We start from the raw sequence: 17,495 nt of genomic DNA on the forward strand, positions 1-17,495 counted from the left end.
TGTGCAAGGAATGTGATTCTGAAACATCTTTTTGTACATTCTTATATTTAGAAAAGTATATTTTGCTGTTGTACTTACAGAGAAAGAACGAAGGTAATGTGACCTTATTGATTGCTCCACGACCTGCAATGTCCTTATTGACATCAACACCATTCTGGGAATAGAAATAATTAGTCAATAAGAACTCTCTCCCCATTGTGTAGGGACAAAGTAAAAACACCATGGGAACATTATTCATTAGATATTATTATTGCTGCCTAATTTCCCCATCATTTCTTTTCTGATAAGAGTTTCAGCTGAAAGACAAGAGAAAATACCACAGAATGTATATGATCAGGACTGACCTATCTAAAATGGCACCTGGAATAAATTCTCAAATTACAGTTCTGAATATCTCTTCTTAGCAGCTGCCTGAAAGTTTGGCTATATTCTGCACAGCCAGAGACACACATTGGTTTTGCAACATTGAACTAGTCATCATCTATTTTGAGAAGAAAATAGTAGTATACTCTTCCAGGTGATGGTAGAATAATTAGAGTACTTTGTCAGGAAGTGAGACAGACAGATTTGATTTCCTCCTGTTCCATGGAGGATTCATCATCTTCCACTTGGATGTGCAGGTATATGGATTCTGAGTCATGAAAGCATCTCTGTATTTATACTTATATATGTATACACATATATATCAGTCATTCAGTCAAATAAACAAATGTGCCTCAGAGAGGTCAACAGAACCTAGATATGTGCTTCTTCCAGGTAAATATCCTAACCAATATGCTCAGGATCTAACTTTCTTCATGTTCTGCCCTGTCCTTAAATCTTGAATTCTTTCCCAATATGTCTAGAGCTCCCATTCAGGAATGCAACATTATGGGCTTAAATCTTATTCTTCCAAGAAATACAACAGTATTTTCTTTCCATACAAGATATATAAGTATATCTTCCTAGTATATTTATTTTAATAATATTTTGTACGTGGTTCACTGTAAGGTATAAATAAATGATGGAAGAGATGAAGAATTTAACTATGGTGTTACGTTACGCTCAGACTCTCACTTAAGATTGTGTTCTATTTTTTCTTCTTAGACTAGAATTGTTTTCTTTGTTGTGGAGAGAGAAAGAGGTGAATGACTCAGGGAAGATCATAGAAACTTTCAATCATTCAAGTTGGAAGGGACTTCTACTGGTCTGTTGGTCCAAACTGCTCATGGACGAGCCAACTTATATCATGTTGCTCAGGGTTCTCTCCAGTCGAGTTTTGAGTATCTGCAAGGATGGAGAACTCACAGGCTCTCTAGGCATTTGTCCCAGGGCCTGACCACTCTCACAGTGAAGAACTTTTTCTTGTCCTAACCAACAGGAATATCCTCTGCTGTGATTTCTATCTGTTGTTTCTTGTCATTTCTCTCTACAGCTCCATGGAAATTCCCTCAGCCTTTCCTCCTATGTGCTCCAGCCCTTTAACTGTCGCGGTTGCTCTCACTTGGACTAACTCCAGCTTGTCAATCTCTCTCTGGTACCTGGGGACCCAGAACAAGGCATTTTTTCAGACATTGTCTTGCAAGATCTGAACAGAGCAGAAAATCACTCTTCTTGATCTGCTGGCCACTTTCTCTGTTGCCTGGTGGAGTTTGGCAGTCTTAGCAATCCTCTTTACTAAAAATGTATGGTGTTCAGATTCCAGTTCAAAATCAGATTCATCATAGATAATTCTTTTGAAACATTTGTACCAGTTTTTTTTTTGTTGTTGTTGTTTTGTTTTTTTCAGAAGTGGCATCATGAGCACTTCTAACAAATATTGCCAAACAGACAAACAAAAAAGCCCAGAAAATCACAATTACATGCAGCACGAGGAATCCCTCGAATCAAACTCTACAGTAGATGTCAGATCTAAGCTGTACCCATTCCTTCACTGGTAGAGAAAAAACCAAATCTTTGATAGTCTAGATAATGAAAGAGTATTTATGCAATTTAGCAGTCATGAACTTCACCAAACTATTTATTGCTAGCAGTTTTAAAGGGGCACTGAAAATACTGTATTATGAAGAAAAGGATAATTTCCAGTTACTGAGCTGCGGTGTAAAAATGCTTTAGAAGGCCAAGTTACACACCATCCTTCCTGGAGGTACCTTCTTTGGTCTGTCTTACATAGCTGCTGTTGTGTGTGATCACCTCCAAAGCCATTTGTTACCAACAGAGGCAAAGCAGATTACATTTAAAAAGTCAGGGGTATAAGCCTGAGCATTAAGAGCAACTATGCCATACTAGATCAAAGGTCCTTCTAGCTCAATGTCTTTTCTCTGGCAGCAGACAGTGGCCAATACTTAGAGAAGGATTATCAGACTACAGCAAATACAACTTTCCACTTTTTCTGGTAGTAAGTGGAATATTACATTTAAAATTGTGACTTTCCTCTGCCAATTCATGGGCAGAGTTAAAGTGGAAAGAAAAAAAAAAAAAAACTCTACTAGAGGAGGAGATGGAGGAGGAAATGAAGCAGTCTTGGTATTCTGGTGTGTGTGGATGAGTACCAAAGGGTGTTCTGGTAAAATACAGGACTTGGAAATAAGTCCAAGTGAACTCCAAAAATGGGAAAAAAACTTTTTTAACTAAAACACACTTCATGTTTTGATAAGTCATTAGTATGACTTCTAAAATACATCTTCCTTGGATCTATCAATATTTTCCTTGTGCTCATGTATGTATGTGTAGGTCTGCACAAGCGTATGTATTATTTTTATCTCTCTCTTATTCTACTAAGATTTATAACATTTCCTTTGTAAAGCCAAAAGTGTTTGTGGCATCTGCAGACTCCTTCTACACTGGACAAACTGCTTATCAGTCATTTTGTACAATTTATTTAGGCACATTTTGTGGTTGTGTTTGCATACAGGTCTGTCTAGCTGTGGAAAAAAAGTTTATTACTTAAAAATCCAGCACTAATTTTGCTATGAATGGTTGACTTTACAGGGGAGTTTGACACAGTACAGAGCCCCTCCACGCCAATCAAAGATCTTGATGAGAGAACATGTAGGAGTTCTGGGTCAAAGTCTCGGGGTAGAGGGCGGAAGAATAATCCATCACCCCCTCCGGACAGTGACTTGGAGGTATGCCTGCAGTAATTGATGAATGGTAATGTGGAAGTTTCTTCTGCTGAAAAGTAAATTCTGAAAAGTACAGCTGTGGAAATAGCTTAAGGCACTTTAGAAAACATCATGGACTTGATGTCGCTAACTGAACATAACAGATATTAGCTGCTGTTTTAATATACATGTACAATGAGACATTACAGTTCTGTACAACAAAGAAAAGTAAATGTGATTCAGCCTTCCACTTTTTAGCTCTGACTGTGGGTCCTTTAGTTCTTCATACAATAGAACCACAAAACTGTGAGACTTGTTTATTCAAAATAGTCAGAGTTTCTTTCAGCTTTTGGAATAGGAAATCTCAAATCTGTTTCTCAGCGTTACTACATTTATTTATGAATGCAGTGTAAATATGCAGGATCATCTGGCCATAGCCTTTCAAGTACTTATGAACAGACCTGTCTTTATGTTTTAACTAATGTCAGTGGATTTCAGTGATGCAGCTGACATGTGTAAAGTTATGACAGTACTTAAGTAAGTGCAATATTGATACCTTAGTGAAGAAATATATCTACCTAATATATGCAGGGACGATTTAAAACACAGATGACCTCTTAGCAAGGGGGTAATTATAGTCTTAGTACTCCTGCATTAGCAGCGTGCTACCTTAATGCAACAGGAGAAGGAAGCTCAGTGCCTTCATGTATGAAACACTGGCATTGGAAGAATGTGCTGCCCGCCCGTGTGTTGTGCCTCCTACTGCCATGAGACTGGTGTTCGGAGTGGGTAGCCCCAGACAGCCACGCTGCCTGTGCCTTCACTGAACACCTCTGGGTACAGCAGAAAACAGACTTGGCTAGGACTTGGCTGATGACACAGTCACTGTTGGAGTGACAGGATAGGCTGCAGTGCAAAGCACTGAATGCACATGCCATGTACATTGCTTTTATACAGAAACTGTTATTAACATATATTTTTTTAATCCTAAAATAAGATTTAAATCCTGTATGACATTCTATGTGGCAGGTAGTACTTTTACCCAAGACTTGATTCTCGCTATGCAGGAGAAAAGAATCTTGAGTCACAGACTTGTTAAGTTACTAAGAGGAGTATCTGAGTTTATCATTAAGATAACACTTGCATTTGACCCCTATCATGTTTCTGAAATCTGTTATGCAACTTTTTTGAAAAGCTTTTTAAGGGAAGAATAAGAAATGGTTGAACAGTTGAAATCATAGAATCATTCAGGTTGGAAAAAGACCTCTAAGATCACCTAGTCCAACCTTTAAGTGTTACTGTCCGTCTGACTTTTTACCAATAGATGCATGACATACTATTCTTGCTGATTTTCAGAGAAAACCTGCTTAGTTAAGTTACAGTTAAAGTTTAGGACTAAGCTGAATTTTAGCCACCATGGGTGGGGTGGCTGTGGGACTCTGATGTTATTTATTTGTTAATACTGTCTCCACTTCTGTTTTCAGCGTGTATTTGTTTGGGATTTGGATGAAACAATCATAGTTTTTCATTCACTGCTTACAGGATCCTATGCACAAAAGTATGGCAAGGTATGTGATCCATGATTTCTGTGTTGATTCAGTGTATCATAGCTGTCTGGCCTGTACACCTATGTGTTCATAATGGCTTCAGGGAAGGTAGAGGGAAAGTGTGCAGTAAACCCCATTTTCAGAAGGTTAACATGAAAAAGTCAAGGAGAGAAATGAGATGGACTCTAAGCACAAAACATAAAGCAGAACTGAAGCAGATGTTACAAATGAGGGAAGAGTTTATAGAAGAACAAGGACAAGGTCCCTGAGGTACATTGGAACAGACATTCCAGGCAGACAATGGATTCAACGGGCAAATGGAAATAACTGACAGCATTTGGATGCATAGAGGAAGAAATAAGAAAACTGGAATGATGGGTTTACAGGGAAACTGATGAATCAGGATAAGTAAGACAGACCTGTTTAAGCGCCAGCTGCAGATGTTATTCTTTTACTCCCTAGCTTTTCCATTGCATCTTTGGTCCCACTGGCTGGCTCTAGTCTGAGTAATGCTAGGGAGTGAATCCCTCTCCCCATCAGACAGTTGCACTCATTCTCTTTCCTGCAAGGAGATCCAAAAGGCATTCAGGTCACAGAGCAGCAAGCAGGAAAGCAACAGGAAGAGGGAGGAAAACAGGGAGGGAGTGAAGGAGGGAGAGGAAAGGAGCCACAGTCCGCTGGATGATAAGGTGGAGTTGCCCTGATGAGTCAGCAGGGAGTCCTGCTGGTGGCAGGAGCAAGGGGGAGAAGGGGTTGGGGAAAAAAACAGCATGTAGCAGTGGGAGTGGGCTGCCAAGAAGGACAGAAGTTAATCAAACAAAACCATTAGGGCAAATGCATAGACGGGAGAAAAATGGACAGGGAGAATGTTGGTACACATGCAAAAGGTTTACTAGGTGTTTTGCCATTCAAGAGTAATACATGCAAACCTATTTTTTCTAAAGAAAAACTTAAAACTTAAACAAGCAGAACTGCTTGTTTGTCGTAAGTTTCCTGCCTCTTTATCTCAGCCAGAATCAGATGCTTAGGAGAAGCCTGTGAGAAAGCGTACATTAGAGAAATGCTTTCCACACCCAAACTCCCCAGCCAATGGGCCAGAAATTTCCAAAGCCAGAACCTGCAGATTATAACTGCTGATGGGCCAGTCCTCTGTGTTTCAAGGCAGATGTTTGTGGTTATAAAAAGAGAAAGCTAATAAGAAAACTCACAGGCCCAGACAAAAATCTGATTTTCTGAAATGCTAAGATAAGAGTAGTTATTCATGTCTTGTACAAAATAGGCTTGTTTATGTTGCAGCTTACCAGTGCCATATCAGTATGCATTTCAATACCCTGTCAAAAACTTCTCTTCTACTGTTTTTCAAACACTGTAACAACAGCTACTTTGTAAGAAACATTTCTAATTAGCAAATCAAGAGAGAAACCTAGCTGAACATGAATATTTGTATTACTTTTGTGTGTAGCCCACAGACTACCACAGAGCTTGCAGAATTGCCACAGTGATGTTGTTGTTTCTTTCATCCCTGTTTGATTGTGCCCATAGGATGTTTCCATCTCATGCACCTCACATACTCTATAAGCAAAGTCTGAATCAACTATTACAAAGTTTTAAAAATCAGAGCAGATTTTTCTAATTCTCAAACATTTATGGATAACTATAAACTGTCTTAAAGACAGCTACAGAAAAGTAATTCCTCTTGGATTCTTGCTTTTGTTATGAGTTTGAATATTTGAGAAAGACCAGTGCCACTGGTCTTTAAGAACTCAACTGTTGCTATAATTGATTCTTCATACAGAGATGTTAGAAACAGTAAAGGCATATTAACAGCCAGTAGTATTGCCAGCAGATAAAGTTGGCTTGTATAAACCAAAAATATCCCAAGGGCAAGTGAAATTAATGTATTTATACTGCTGACATTAGCATCAGTAAACAAATGTCATGGACAACCATGAAGTAAAAGGAGTGGAATTCTTAAGTAACTTTTTTTTTTTTTAATATATATATACTGATAAGCAACATCCATATAAATAGAGAAATGTGTTCATTTCCAGGGACTGTAATAGAAAATTAGTAGACTTTTTCCTTTTTTTTTTTTTTTTTTTCCCTACAGTAACTACCTTTAACATATTTATAGAGAACTTAATGAGAAAGTACCAATTAAGCTAGAATATGTGTCTTGCTGACTGCAACAGTAGACTGGGGCAGTGCAAAAGGGAATACAGGGAGACCTTATCATTAGTAGGCTTTAACTTTTGCATGTCATTGAAGTGTTGTCTAAACTTAAGATGGGATCTGTCTGAGCCAAAGTGCCTAAGAGGTTAGACATAAGAGAAGGGAAAGATAGCACAGCTGCACCTCAGTAAGCTTCTGGTGCATGACCTCTCTAGCAGATGTAGCCCTTATCATTCCTGCATATGATCTCTATCTATAAACAAGGTCTTAATTCAAACCAAGGTTATGAGAATTGGATCACTATGAGGATAAATAGCCCATGAATAGTGAAGTTCGCAGTGAGCAAAGTGGTCTTTCAAAAGTGTTGCAGGTGCGACTTTTTCCTAGAAAGCCTGTACAATGAAAAATTCTCAGGGTACTACAAAATAATAATGATACTAAATTATTTTTTTGCGATGATTTGTTCTCTGATTAAAAAAAATAAAAATAAAATTAAAGGTGTGTAATGTTACATAAATGCTCAGTTGCACGTGTATTTTTTCCATATGTATTTTGTATAACAATTGGGTTTAAATATTCTATATTTTAATACTCTAAATGAGATTAGAGAGTCTTTAATGTGAACTCTGGGGAAGGAAAGGAGTCTTTTTATACCAAGTGTGCTCACTTTGTACTTTCAAAGGGTAAAATGCTGTGTTTAGGACCAGTGCAAATACACAAACAAGCAAGGATATTACCCTCAGTTCTCTTACATCTATTTCTTGGTGTGTGAACTTTCATTCTCCTTTTTCATTATGTCTTTACCTAATTTCTGCCAGTGAGCAGGTAAAAACAAAATATTAATAATAATAATAATAATAATAATAATAATAATAATAATAATAATAAAATCTCTCTTTTCTGTGCATTATAGACTGCATGGAGTGCAGTATGTGGGGTTGGCTGTCATGCTGTTATAGCTAGGGGGAGAGACCAGCAAATTGCTGCCTCTTATCTCAGCACTGGTAGAGTATAGCTTTGAACTCCACTGAAGTGGGAGAGATTTGGCCAGAGGCGGATCAATGTATCACTTTAAAATATCAAGATATAAAGCATATCCAGAGAACGATTCTGTGTCTTGCTGTTTTCTACCTGTTGGTGCTTCTGTCTGACTTTTGGTGTAGTGGTTATTTGATCACATTGGTCAGAATTAACATAAGGAGAGAATAAAAACTACCCTATACCTCTGTTAGGTTTCAGGGTAACTGTGCTGCTTCCCAGCATTGAAAGTACCTCACATTGTTCACCTCATTTGCTCATCTGCCTCGTACTTCATAAAATTAGTACATTTCTATTTTTAATTATTTACTACAGTAGTAAATCATGAACATCATCATTTGAGCTGTTATATTATGACTTGTGTGGCTGATGATGGTTTTTGCAGCTGAGCACCAGTTGGCAGATACACTTTTCTACAATGCTGAACTCTTAAGTAAGGATTTGTTGATGTGACAGGACATGTGTCATATTTCATCACCTGTTAAAGTTTATGAGGTACATTCTTATTCCCTGTGAGCAGCATATATTCTCTGTTCCGTTATATTCCAGTTATTCTCACTGATATAAGGCTGATTAAGCTGCATTTTTTCTACCTCAGAGCATTTATATTTCACTCATTTCCCCCAGGTCAAACCAGAGGGCAAGGATGCACAGATAAATGCTGTGACTTACAGTGAAACTGGTTTAAAAAAAAAAAAAATCATACCCTTGGGAAGATGAGAATGTGATCTCCAAGTGCAAAACTCAAAACCAATCCACACTTCATGATCACATCTTGACATTTTTTATAGAATTCCTAATGCCAGGAAGTTGTCAGGGAGGCCATGTTAACCTTGTAGACTTCTCTGGAACAGGCTCCGAAGGTTTTTATTACTCACATGCCGCTTGTCTAGTCATTAAACAGAAAAACTTTGTCACTATTAGCACACGTTGACACTCTCAAATTCACATATGAACATGCTTTAGTTTGTCTATATTAATCGTGTATCTCTCATAACTTCCAGTTGTGCTCTCCATTCACTCCCTCATTGTCTGAGACCTCTGAGTCCATTTTCCTACTGCCTTCTGGAGAGCACGGAACAGAAACTCCTTGTGGAGTACATGAGTTGTCCTTCATCAGCCACCAGATATGGTTATTAAGAGATGTATTCTCTTCCTCCAGTACCACCTATGTGAAACTCTCCTGGGAACGAATGTCCCCTATGAGATTGTGAGAGCTAAACTTAAATCTGGGATTCCTATGTAATGTAGGGAAGTGTCTTTAAGCTAAAAAATATTAGTATATAACTGAAACATTTCCAATCTTTTTTCCAGAGGTCAATGCTGTTGTAAGTCTGTTCAGGACAGCCATCCATTGAAAATCTGTTCTTATAACATTATTCATATATTTTGCTTGTTTGATTTCTTGCTTATGTTTAACACTTTGTGTATACAAATTCCTGTCAAAATGAATCTATCTGACTGCCTGTTTACCTGTTTGTTATGTGAGGCTTTGTATAAAATTGTTTGGTATGTTTGTATTTTATTTTTCCAAGAAATGAAATTATTTTTGAACATCTAGTGCTGAAAACTGACCTTCCAACATAATATTAAATAGTTTTCTTCCACTAATGACCACTGAGCTTTTGGGACTTTATTCAAGCCACTTTTCTCTTGGTCAAAACATATAAATATTGGTTGTCCCAGGATATTTTTACCTAGTCTCCCAGGAGGCATTCTAGTGGATGGACCAGTCTAGTAGAAAAGTCCATAGGCAGACAGTCTGGCTCCAGTTTAGTGCCTTCAAAATAATGTAACTAAAGTGGTATTTTGGTATACAGACGTGCCATAGCTGGTCCTGTTTCCTTTGCATGCATCTGACTAAAATCATGCTTCTGAGGGCCAAAGAGTTACGCTTCTTTATTCTGCAAATTATCTGGGGAAAACTTCCAGATTAGTTTTGTTCTGTTTTGTTTAGTTTCTTAATTATTATTATTATTATTTCCTCTTTTGTATGTGCTTGTGCAGAGTAGCACAGAACAACAGTCTGCCTTTTATTTAATTTCTCAGTTTGCTGTGCTAGAATCTATGTCAGCTGCACATTTCTCTCTTTTCAACTCAGTTCTTTGTGCCACTTCAGTCAGTCTGCAACTCCTGTTTTGAGTTGAAAGACAGTAAAATAAAGATTGGGATGTTCCTCCACATTCTGCAAACATTATAAAACCACAATACACTGACAAATCTGCTTCCTCTGTTTATTTTTGTATGTGAAAGGATGGACTTACATGGCAAGAGCTGGAACTTGATGTCTAATTCTTGTTAAACAGTTGCAGTGCATGTTTGTTCAAATTTATTAAAGGAGGAATTGTTCCTGTCTTGAGATTTCAATTCCAGTGACTCTTCTTAGTAGAAGTTGTTACAGGGAGATCCCAGACTGATTTCGTGCTAAACTGAAATGAAGTCTCTTTGTTTTATTTTATTTTATAGTACCTGGCAATATCCTACACATGCCTTTGTCAAAACAGGAATGTAAGAAATCTCATTTTAACAGTAATAAAGTCAGGCATAGTTGGTTACAAAAATGCTACTAATAAGAAAATCGTAAAAGCTATGTCATATTTATATCTTTCAAGAATACTAGGCAAGGCAGGAAATTGTGATACATATTTGGTAGTTTCTGTAAAAATAAATTGGATTATAATGGAATATGTTATAGCATATTTCCTCATTTCACTCCACTTCTACCCAGGAAGGGGAAAAAAGAGGTTGAGAATCAGAAGTTTAAGATTCCAGTCTTGGAAGTACTCCAGTGAATAACTTAACTCACATAAATAATAATGAGTTACCACCTGTGCATAAAGCTATGCACATACCTTAGTGTTCATAGGACTGAGGCAAAAAAACATATTGCAGAAACTCTTTATTATATTGTATCTAAGGAGAAAAAAAAAAAATCATAATTTACTGTGCACAGAAGAAATTGCAAGAGAAAGGAGAGAGGAACACGTGTATACGTGATGACATTTTGATAAAAGCATTATGGCTTGATGAGGAATCTCATGAGTCCAAAGTATTTTTATGATTTGTGTTCTAAGTATCTTACATGAGTTTTTGCAAATCTGCTAACGTGCATTCCTTAAACATCCCCTTGGAAAACTGACCTTTATACTTGCTGCTGCCTTCACCCACATGGCTTTCAGATCCAGTGAACATGATTGCAGAAGACGTATGGGATGAAGTTACGTTACTAGGCACTGCCTTTGGTTTTTACTTCTGAAAGGTAGTCTAGACCAGTTCGAAGGTCAATATAGAAATATTTCCTTTCAGTGCCAGAGAATTGGATCTAACTTTGGATCATTACAATTTCTTACACACTATTCTTCTCTTCAAGTCTGACTTTTTCATGAGCAAGGGTCAAAATATGTCTATGTTTTAGATTTTACCATTAGTTTTTTAAGTGCTTCAGGGCAGAAGCCATCTTTTAATCTGTCTTTGTGAAGCCCTAGAGTAGCAGATGTATGATCCTGATTGGGAAGCCTTTGATCCTAATACTAATGAATGATCATTTGAGGTTTTGAATGGGGTGGGTTTTTTTGTTGTTGTTCTTTTTTTTTTTTTTTTTTTTCCAGATGGGAACATACTGGTAAACTTTTACACTTGTAATCTCAAGGTATTTTAAAAAAAGATTTCTAAAAACTCACGAGTGTCAATCACTTTAAATTATGAAATTTAGATTTTTGTTCTTGTTTTAATGAGAAGAGTATCACATCCACTTTTGAAAAATATTGTAGTATCTCAAGTGTAAAATGTTAGCTGAACCTCACAAGCCCAGGCAGATGATTAAGGCAATGGAATAACTAGTTACCAGCTATCAGGTAGACATCAGAAACTGTCCATGTGAGCTCTTATCCTTAAAGAAACATAAGATAATGTAATTTGCCTCAACCTCTTTCCTAGCAAGCCTAGCAAAATCAAGTTAATTGCCTCACATTTGCTGCACAATAAAGGCTCTTAGACAAACAGCTATTGCAGAACAGGAAATTTCTTGTATCTTGCTGAGGTAGCATGATTTGATAAAATGAAAGCTGACCTACAAGCAGATAGCAACATTTTGAATGAATCCCATCCAGGGACAGGAATCCTGTATTTCAAAATAAGTGAAGGGATTATCTGTAACAAAATCAAACTTGCATATGCTTTCACATTACTGTAGAGCACCTAAAGAATTGTGCCATAGATTGTAAACATGCTGAAGAATACTTAGAAGAATGCTTGCAGGCACTTTGCAGAATACCTGCAATAAAACCATACAGGATATCCTGGGAATTCTTCAGTGAGTGCCTGCACAGGAGAACAGTACATATTTAGACTTGAAAGGACAAAGCACAGTGAGGATGCATATTGGGGCAGCAGAGTTTAGGGAAGAACTGATATAGGCATAAACATAGGTAAGGCAGTGATGATTTATCTAAAGTGAAACTCAGTTTGGGGAAATGGACAAGGGTTCAGACTGCCTTTTATACTTTTCTAAAGCAGAAACAGTAGAAATTGAAAAGGCCTCATAAACCATACCTTCCTACCAAAGGGTAGGATAATCACTTACAAAGAAATCATTTGGTAGAGGTAAACTATCTTTCCTAGTCCTGTTTAGCACAGCCTTGTTAAGGACTTCTGTGCATCCAAAAATTGGGAAGACAAGCTAAGAGGCCAGAGGAATTGTGTGGTGGACTGGGTATCACATGGAATAATTTTGTTCCAGCCTCTGCCACTAACAGTACATGGGCTCAGAAAAATCAGTTACAGCTTCTTGACTCTTTCTCTTCTGCCCACAAATTGACAATCAAGATACTTACATATTTTTATAAGACTCAGGGATGAAAAATGTAGTATATTTTTATTTTAATAATTTTTTTTTCTTACAGGTATATTTAGTAGAAAGTACCCTGCCTGTTTACAGCCTTATTTATGCAGGTTTACATAGGGCCACCAGCCTTCCCCCTTTGCCATAGTTTAACCATGTTACAAATGTCTCAACTTTCAAAAAAACATACCCAGCTCTCCGAATGTTTTCACACAAGTTCAGCAAACTCTTCTTGTAGTGTTATACTAAAATAGCTTAATACTGAAAGGATTTTAGAGAAATTTGTTGCAGTGATAATTTTTCAAAATGCATTTTTTAAAGTCATGATGTAACTTAAAGGTATTCAAGTAGTTAACCTTGATTTCTGTTTTTTAAGGATCCACCAATGGCAGTGACTCTTGGACTACGAATGGAAGAAATGATTTTTAATCTTGCTGATACACACTTATTTTTTAATGATTTAGAGGTAAGAATCAAAGGAACATAAATGCTGTTATACCTGGGGTTTTGACACAGTGGTTTTGCTGTGCATTACTGTTTGTTATGTGTGATGCCATATGCCTTTCCAGACTTTGGATTTGTCATATACTAATCAGAGAGGTGTTAGCTAGGTGGCAGTGAGTTCCTGTGGCACCAGACTCCTTCCATGAAACTTAGTGAGATGTGTAATCTGCAAACTACACCTTCCTCTCCAAGACAGATCTTTCTCCTATGGCCATCTTTCAATGCCTATGGATTTAGAATTTTCTGCAGTGATTTCCAGGAGAGATGTAAGTGTCTCCCATTCTTTCTCTTGAAGTTCTCTACATTTGCTTTGAAGGGGTGGCATCATCTGACCTAAGAGACTGCACTATTCTCTTCACACTCCTGAGTAGCCTTTTGGCCACCCTTCTTGCTCAAAGATAGAATATTCTTCACTTACCCAAAGACTGCAGCATTAGTGAACTGTGACTGTGTCATCTCCAATGCTGTAGAAACTAAGGACACAATCTCAATTTTCTTCTGATCATGTGTCAAAACCTTGCTATTAGAATATAGGAGCTTATGTGCAGGTCATCTTCTCCTCTTCTCTGCCCCCTGAAGAATACTGTGAGTTTCAAGTGGAAGATTACAGACAGGAATGGCTCATTCTGAAAAATGCCAAAGTGGTTTATGGAATAAAAATTAAAAACATTAAAAAAAAATTAAAAAGTCTCCATTTCCATATAAACTAACAAAGAGGCCTTTCTGAACTTAGTAAAGAAATTTCTGGATTTATTTAATTTTTTTGTTAAAAAGACTGAAAAGTTCATCAAGAACTTGTAAGCATTGAAAAGAACACAGTTATTTCTAAATTTTGTGAGTCTAAAGGTTCAAAACACCGTTTATACATCTGATTCAATTCCATACTTTTTTGGTTACCTTCCCAGTAATTTAATTTATGACCCTGTATTCCTTTCAGAGACTTTGAGTAAGCCATGATCAATAACACAACTACTCCTTTGTTTGGGTTCTTCACTGTCCCATGCACTTGGGAGACACTCACCACCAGGTTTCTGGAAGCATAGGAGTTTGGTCAATCCAGTTATGGCCTCTGCATATCAAAGCCTGTTGTGTATCAAATCCTGTACTGTCTAGCTTGTGGATTTTTTTTTCAGCTTTTACAAATTTATTTCCCTTCCAGATAAAAGGGGGGAATCTGGAGAGAAGTTCCCATCCAAAATTTTAGATCTGGCAGACTTTCAAATATCCAGAATGTAGTGTGTCACATCCTGACAATGTGGAGCCTCCTGGTTGCCCACGTTTTCTTCCTGAGGTAACCAGGAGACCACACGTTTTGTCACAACATACCCAGGGTGTGCCACTTGGCATCTGGTCAGAAAAGGGAGAGGCCTGTTCTTGGGGAGCGACCACTGGGGATCACTTGCCTGTGGGAAGCACGCAGGTGGACCGCCAAAGGGACAACTGCCTGGGGAGTGGGCCCATCGGCAGTGCTCCACAGACAGTTCGTTTCTCTCCAGAAGTCTGTATCTGCTAACGTGGAATGTGGCAGTCTTACAGCTGTGTTTATTTATCTCTTTATTTATTTGGTGGAACAGACAGTGGGTGAAAAAACAGCTCTCAGATTGAACTGCAGGCTTATCAGACCTTCCCCTCACCTAAATCAGTGTTGTCTTAGAGTGGATCCCAGATTTCCCTCTGTGGACAGATATTTCTCCACTAACAGCAACTGGAAGACTTTGAGTTTTTGTGTAAAATGCTAGAGAAAGATCTTCGGTGAATGAATACAAAAAAAAAATAGGATAAATGAGATTTTTCCATTCGCTGGGCTGTTGGTTTTTCTAGCATGCACTTCTTTTGTTCCTTTGTCAGCTGTGGGCAGTGGGAAAAGCAGAAGGCACCAGGCTGAAGTCCTTGTCATGCCCTGCAGACCTCACTTGTTCTCAGCTCTTTTCATTTCAAGAAACTAGGATCTACTTCACCCTATAACTGCACTGTACTTCCTCTTTCCAGCAGCAGAAACATAGGACAGTAAAACCCTGGATATGCCTTCACCAGTCGGTGTTTTATTGCAGTCTGAGTCATCACTTGACGATGCAAGTGCATTCAGTGAATGTTCTCTTTCTAGTGCCCTGTACCAGGGATAGATTCCAAATCAATTTTTCAAAGCATTGCTTAAATTTCTTTTTAGGAGACCTTTGCCCCTGCATGTTCAGATTTCATGTGGCACCCAATGAACTTTAAGCCTTTCGGTAGCATGTGCCCCGACTTCTTCAAGCTTGTGCTGCGTTCAAGAGGAAGAGTTCAGCAAAATGGAGCTTTGACCGCTTTATATACTTTATTCTTGCTTATGGCCATTGAAGCTTCATTCCATTCTTTATTTATGTTCTTTGTAGATCACAGTTTCAGCTGTCATAGTTGACTCTCAAATCTGAGTAATCATATTTTGTATATTCTTCATAGGGTGGTTTTAATATCCGGTGTAAAAATTCATACACCAGCTCATTCCAGAGCTTGAACATTACCCTGATAGTTTTCAGTTTTAGATAAATCAAAAAATTGTCCTTGGGGATGCTCTTTTAAAATCTCACAACTCAATCAATTTGATGTATTAGATTTGATTGCATTTCTATATGCAATTATGTCTTTTCTAGCTTGGAATTCAGCTTTGTTTCAAAACTAACTCTATTATAAGATTACCAAAATTCCAAGCTTTGTACTTTGAAGCATGGCATCTTGTGCCAAAGTACATAGATGCATCCTTTAATACGCAGATGATTAAATCTATCTGTTTAAATATGTTTGCAGAGCACATGGCCATTTCTAAGCACTAAATATTACAGTGTACCTACACGACGACCAAGTGATGAATCCTGAGAATTCCCCAGTTCCTCAGTTCTCTTTCTCTCTCTGCCTTCCTTCCTCCATCCTCCTGCAGGAGGAGGGAGGTAGGCTATGATCTTGGTGATGATCTGCTGATAGTCATGGTCATCAAGACATGAGACCTTCAGTTCTCACTGGAGATATGTTTTTCTTTTTTTCAGTAGACAGATTACTGAGATTACTTATACTTTCTTCATCTCTCTTTTCTAGTGCTGAGCCATCAGGTCTCATACCTTCTGCCTTGCTTTCATCTACATCCCACAATAAACCACACGTCTCTGGATATGGCAATTGTAATGTACTAGTGAATTTATATTCCTTTATATTTCAGTCACAGCATCCTCTAGGCTCCCCTTTTTTCTCTCTCTGCCTAGGTTACAAGCACTGCATACCAAGGTCTAGTAATAACAACCAAGTTATTGAAAGTTGTCACATACAAAAATAAAGTTTTCCTTCCTTTATGCAAATCTGTCTCACTACAATGACTGCTGATGCAGAAATTCCAATCTGTTGAGACATTCCCCACTGACCCAGTAACCCATGTCCTAATCAGCCAAGCTGCAGTTTTATTTCAGGCTAGGCTGTTCTCCAGCTATTTCATTTTCAGTGTATAAATTTTAGTTAGTTTGAGAAGTATCACTTGGGAGGGCAGTTGGTATTTTGCCATGAAAATAGGAGTCTGGTGCTCTAGAAAGTTCATGTGCCTAAACAATGTTTAGAGCTGGGACTAAGGTCAGTAACAATAGCCAGAGTAAAGCAATCTGTTCTCAACCAGGTAAGGAATAAAAGGAAGTTTTTGTTCATATCTCAGTATTAATTTTAAGCCAGCTTTTAGAAATGTTCTAAAACATGCTATGCACACCCACAAAACAGTTTCTACAGTTTGCAGGCGTGAATTTGGACATGAATCTTCAAACTCTATCATCCTTCACTCTCTGGAATAGTGTAAGAAAAGCATATTTATTTCAAAAAAACTGAATTACATTTCCATTTTTATCATAATCATATCATATTTTAAGGAAGGTTTTGTTTTGTTTTGTTTTGTTTTCGCATTAGAAATGGAAATGAGAGAGAAGAAATATAAATAAGTCTCAAAACTTGGGAGGCAGGTCAAACTGGTTTTAGCAGAAAAAGAAGCAAATACATAAAAAGGCAGGTTTCTGTATAATCTGAGAAAGCATAGTGTTGAATATTTTAAGGGTGATTTGTTGATTCTGTACTCTCAAATTTTCAGTCTCTAAAAATTGCTGCAAAGAATTGATTGCACTCAGGTATAATTTAAATTGGTACTGCTTCAAGCAAAAGCCTGTTATTATACCTAGATTCCTTTCCTGTACACTCAGTATTATGAAATATATTTTATCTTTCTTAGTTTTGACCTTGCACTGACTTGTGACTTGAGTATAGTCAATACTGTAGCTGCTGTGAAAAGCATTTCACCTTCACATATAA

The 17,495-nt window shown here is 37.6% G+C and overlaps 1 protein-coding gene across 12 annotated transcripts in view; it reads left to right on the forward strand.

Annotated features, from left to right (window-relative positions):
• EYA4 (EYA transcriptional coactivator and phosphatase 4) overlaps window positions 1-17,495 on the forward strand; it is a 157,988-nt gene that overhangs the window by 125,256 nt on the left and 15,237 nt on the right. For all 12 annotated transcript variants that reach the window (XM_040552733.1, XM_040552737.1, XM_040552743.1 and 9 more), the window contains 3 exons: window positions 2,971-3,107; window positions 4,568-4,651; window positions 13,057-13,146. In XM_040552733.1, the coding sequence (XP_040408667.1) occupies window positions 2,971-3,107; window positions 4,568-4,651; window positions 13,057-13,146 (311 nt within the window). The remainder of the gene's footprint in view (window positions 1-2,970; window positions 3,108-4,567; window positions 4,652-13,056; window positions 13,147-17,495) is intronic.

Source organism: Cygnus olor, chromosome 3 (genome assembly GCF_009769625.2).
Source record: "Cygnus olor isolate bCygOlo1 chromosome 3, bCygOlo1.pri.v2, whole genome shotgun sequence".
Classification (NCBI taxonomy): Eukaryota; Metazoa; Chordata; class Aves; order Anseriformes; family Anatidae; genus Cygnus; species Cygnus olor.